The sequence below is a fragment of the Berghia stephanieae genome, chromosome 3 (genome assembly GCF_034508935.2).
Source record: "Berghia stephanieae isolate SIO BIC M18660-M18661 chromosome 3, UCSD_Bste_1.3, whole genome shotgun sequence".
Classification (NCBI taxonomy): Eukaryota; Metazoa; Mollusca; class Gastropoda; order Nudibranchia; family Aeolidiidae; genus Berghia; species Berghia stephanieae.
In genome coordinates, this window is record NC_088362.1 from 1,682,840 (window position 1) to 1,687,839 (window position 5,000).

General features: G+C 37.9%; 2 protein-coding genes across 6 annotated transcripts in view; one reads left to right on the forward strand and one right to left on the reverse strand.

Annotated features, from left to right (window-relative positions):
• Positions 1-5,000, forward strand: part of LOC144967004 (potassium voltage-gated channel subfamily KQT member 1-like) — a 150,397-nt gene that overhangs the window by 23,633 nt on the left and 121,764 nt on the right. The window lies entirely within an intron of this gene.
• Positions 654-5,000, reverse strand: part of LOC144967006 (organic cation transporter-like protein) — a 15,471-nt gene continuing 11,124 nt past the window's right edge. For all 4 annotated transcript variants that reach the window (XM_078903732.1, XM_078903734.1, XM_078903733.1 and 1 more), the window contains exons 2-3: positions 2,459-2,643; positions 654-1,397 (exon numbers count right to left, since the gene is read on the reverse strand). In XM_078903732.1, the coding sequence (XP_078759858.1) occupies positions 1,142-1,397; positions 2,459-2,601 (399 nt within the window). In that variant the 5' untranslated portion in view covers positions 2,602-2,643 and the 3' untranslated portion in view covers positions 654-1,141. The remainder of the gene's footprint in view (positions 1,398-2,458; positions 2,644-5,000) is intronic.

A 5,000-nucleotide genomic window follows, 5' to 3' on the forward strand; every position in this document is an offset into this window, starting at 1 on the left:
TTATAAAATCCCCCCCCACCAAAAGGTCTTGAGGATCTAACAAAAAAAAAAAACAAAAAATTTTCAAATTTAAACTTAAACGGGACTTACAAATAAGTATTATGACAAAAAGACAACACCCCACAAAACACACACACACACAACATACATACTTTACACACACAGAGGAGAGAGAGAGGGGGAGAGAGAGAGGGGAAAAGAAAAGAGAAAAGGGGAAGGGAAAAGAAGGGGAGAGGAAGAGGGGAGGGGAGAGAGGGGAGGGGGGGGGGAAGAGAGAGAAGAGAGAGAAAAGGAGAGAGAGAGAAAAGAGAGAGAGAGAGAGAGAGAGAGAGTTCTTATGAAAGGGGAAAAGGATTGTCTTTGGTGAAAATCCCCAAGAAAGGTGACCTTTGGGAAATTTGTTGAAATTGTAGAGGGCCCAATTTATTTTCCGCCCCTGAAAATATATTCCCGAGTCCATTTACGACTGAAAAACGGAAAGACAAAATTTTCTCAGGGAGGAATAGGCGGGTTTCAAAAAGTGGAAGAGCTAAAATGACCAGTTCTTTGGGTTTGAGAACAATTCCCCCGAAAAATCAATAGAGTGTTTTTTTCCTTGTTTGTGAATTATATAGATTTTCAGAAGGCTTTTGACAGTATTCATCATCCATCACTTTGCAAAATACTAACAGCTTATGGATTCCCAAAGAAAATTATCAGCATACTGAAGAATTTAATCGAAGACAACCAGTGCTCTGTACGCCATGATGGATCACAACGAGAATGGTTTCCTGTGCAGGCAGGAGTCAGAAAGGAATGTATAATCTCACCTATAATCTTTCTTGTTGTTATTGATTGGGTGATGAGGACAATGACCAACGGCCATGCAAGAGGAATTGTTTGGGGATTGACGAAGAGACTTGAAGATTGCTTCTTTGCAGAAGACATCCCACTTCAATCGCATACCCAGTAGGACATAAAAAACCCCCAAACCCATCAAGAATGGATCAGATATCAAGAAGTGTAGGTCTTAAAATCCTAGAATAATAAAACTCCTGGTTAGAAGTTAAAAGTAACAGAGGGATGTCAATGAAAACTTTGCTAGTTCTTCACTTGATATTGTTTATACGAGTTGTCTCAAACACGCAAAGATGTAATCAGCCTATTCAAAACTATAAATGTCTATTGACCTTGACCTTACATCTGACGTGATTGTAGCCAGATAGGTATTCTTGTCGTAAACGTAACTGGAACAGGTCGTGGTGTCATTGGTCACGTGGTGACTTGTTGGGTCCATGACGTATATCCGGCATGACGAGTAACCCATTTCTTCTTTAGGGATCCATTCATCAACTGTAGCTTTGTGCAATCCTTCTTGGACATAGTATGTGTCGTTATCGAGGACTGGAATTGAGCATCTGTTGTGAAATATAAATATAGAACAAAATGAAAACATGCAATTTCCTTTGTTTCTATCCAAAGGAGAAATCTGTCTTTAAGCTCTATCTTGAGAAAATTAACTCAGGCATCGGCCACATTACAGTGTTGCAAGACGAGCAATAGGTGCTAAATTTATGCTGGGAAAAAACAAGAAAATGTTAACAACAGGGCTCGAAACAACCAGGACCAGGTGCATTGCCTTATCACCTCAGGCACCCCGGTCACATCTTACAACGACATATCAGAGTATTAAAGATAAATGTGACCCTTCGTCTCAAAACGGTATTATGTCGGAATGGACAAGATGCTAAAAAGTCAAATTATTGTTAAACTGGTCAAAAATATGAAACGTTGGTATTTACCACAGTAAAATATGATACTCCTTTTCTTCTATAAAGCATATATAAACTCAACTTAAGCATGATATTTCTGGCTACAAATTCCATCTTAGGCATCTTAATCATCGACTTAATACCGTTTTGAGACGAGAGGTCACATTTGGCTACGCACAGACACAGAACTTCCACTTCTCATATTTAAGACACTCAACTGAATTATCAATACGTAGTAATCATTACAAGAGAAAGTTAATGCTGAAGAAACAGTCTTCCAGTGAAAATTAAATTTAAGAAAAAAAAAGATTTAGACCGTATTAAAAAGGTTAATTTGGTGAAAATTCACCTTAACATTAGCATCATAAAAAATCTCAGAGACGTCTTCTGACACAATATGTAGAGCTGCTGTTAATTTGATTAAATGAATGTAAACATTGAAAACGCTGTGTAATGTTTTCGTCATCCTTCGTTATAGATAGATAGATAGTACACATTATGTGCCACAACATCGTGGTAAATATTAAAATAATAATTCGCCCAATTGCTACATGTCGCGCACTATTCGTACCATATTTGTATCCAACACGATTCAATATATTATATATATAATATATAATATATACGCTTATACCATTTTATGCCACGTATCTTAGGAAGCACAAAGAGGAAAGTAGTGTTTGTGTATGTCACAAAAGTTATCAAACCTGTGGTCTTGGTTTCCCATGGTGAAAATGATACCCAAGGTCTGAAAGGCATGAGGGACGGCGACAAGACATATGATGAAGTACACTGTCTTCTGGAATCGTCCAAAATCTCCCAAACTGTTCACAATGGCTTCGAACTTCATGTTGCTCCGTTGTTCTCCACACGCCTAGGTCAAATTATATACCTGGAATGAATAGAAAACATGAGAAGAGTTTAAACAAAATATTTCAATGCCAATTGGATTCAATAGTCTGGTGTCACGTCGTCCAGCAACGGCGAGCAGCGTGGTTCGAAACAAAGAAAATCGGTACTTTTTATTTTTCATGCTCGCTAGAACTTTTCATATGTCATGTGATCAGAATGTATAAAAGTCAAAACATGATCATATTTATAATTTTTTTCTCCTCTACACTTTTATGCTTGTCGGAGAAATATTTCATAAGGGCGTCCGCCATTGTTCCGATAGTTTAAAGCCAGTTACTAAGTTAGTATGCGTCATTACGAGGGAAGTGACGTCATGACTGTAGAAGGCTATTGTTGGTTTTCTTTTAACGGATGCCCGCAAAACAAAGGGACAAGTATTGGAAGCAGTCGATTTTTTTTCTGATTTTCCAGTCAACTGAGTAGTGGCTGTACAGCTGGGTCTAGCAAATCTGTTGGAAATCCTTTATCATAAGGCTAGGGCCCTATCCAACGTGTAATAAGCGATTGCTTTGGTCCGTTTACAGTTTAATCATCTCCTCACCAGCCTTTTTTTTCAGAATTTTCCCTAAAAATTTCACATCCGTCCAACACAAAAACAGACATTTCTTACTCAAACAGAAAAGCAACAAGCACATTCTATACATAATATTGTTCGACAATATGAAATCTATTACAGAATGTCAAGCTTTTATAGCTATCTCATCTCATGTAGTTCCATATCTGAAGCAGACGTCGGAGGTCATCTTCCGCCAAGCTGATCTATCTCTTGCCAATTCTATTAAAGCAGCGCCACCTTTCTCAGCTTCATCTGTCCAAGTTCTTATCCCTTTCAAATACGTTATTCTTTGTCTTCCTCTTATTCTTTTTCCATTCATCTTTCCAGTCAAGGCGAGTATTTCCAAACCAGGGTGGCGGATAATGTGTCCTAAAAATTCCATTTGGCGTTTGATGATTTTTGTTATCAGTGATCTTTTTCTGTTTGCCATTTCTAAAATTTCTTCATTTCTTTTCCTTTCCATCCATGACACCCTCATCATTCTTCTGTAAAACCACATTTCCACTGCCTCCAGTCTTTTAACCATGGTCTTGTTTATGGTCCAGCTCTCACAACCATATAGCAGCACAGACAGTACATAGCAATCCAGGACTTTGATTTTTGTTTTCATGCTAATATTCCTGTTTTTCATAATTGTATGCAGCTGGTTGAATGCATTCTTCGCCATACCTATTCTTTTCTTTATTTCACAATCTGATTTTCCATTGGATGTTACATTGAAGCCTAAATATTTGAAACATTCAACTTGTTGTATTGTTTGTCCTCTGCTTGTTATTACACAGGCTGGTGGGTTATTATTTTTAGATACCGTCATACATTCTGTTTTAGATATATTCAGTTCCAGTCCCATATTTTCACTACTCCTGACTACAACATCCAGTAATTCTTGTAGTTCATGTTCAGATTCTGCCAGTAGAACCGTATCATCTGCATACCTCAGATTTGTTACATTCTTTCCTCCAATACACACCCCCTTCTTATGTTCGATATCTCTTAATATCATTTCACTATAGAGGTTGAATAAATCTGGAGACAAAACACACACCCTGCCTAACTCCTCTTCTAATAGGTGTAAAACTGCTTAGTTCGTTGTCAACACGCATTGCTGCCTCTTGTTCCCAGTACAAATTCCGTAATATTCTTAAATCTTTACCATCAATGTCCAAGGATGATAGAATTTTGAATAGTTTTTCGTGTTGTTATAGCTATAGCAAAAAGAAATGAAATCTGGATGAGAAAATCGACGGTTGCATCGTAACAAAAGTGACGATTTTCCAATAGGTGCTAAGGATAGGGTTAACGAGACCGGGGTGGACTCCGATATTAATCTTGATTTAGAATCCTCCCATGTACACTCCCCCCCCCCCACCCCCCACCCCCAGTCACCGATTTTGAGTTCCAAAATGGAGGTATGCCAGGGGTCCATTGATGGAATGCGTTTGAGTAAAATAACATTTCAACACGCCGGATCAATGTTGCCAACACAAAAACTTTGTGTAACCTTCAAAATCCATAGTCTGATGGAGTTAGATCAGTCGATATTTGAAGGACCAGTTTTATGGCTACATTTTTAAATACGTGTTTTTCCAGAGTACGGAAGTCAAATTGTTAAACTCGTCTAAGAGAAATGAATTGCCAAGAAAATCATTATTCAAAGATCCACAATTCTAGCGCACCCGAGAAGCTATTGTTTTTGTTATTCTCTTGGTGTTAGACTGTCAGTTCTTTGATTGCATTTCATTATCTAAGCACGAGAACATGGCAGAAACAAACTCCTTATA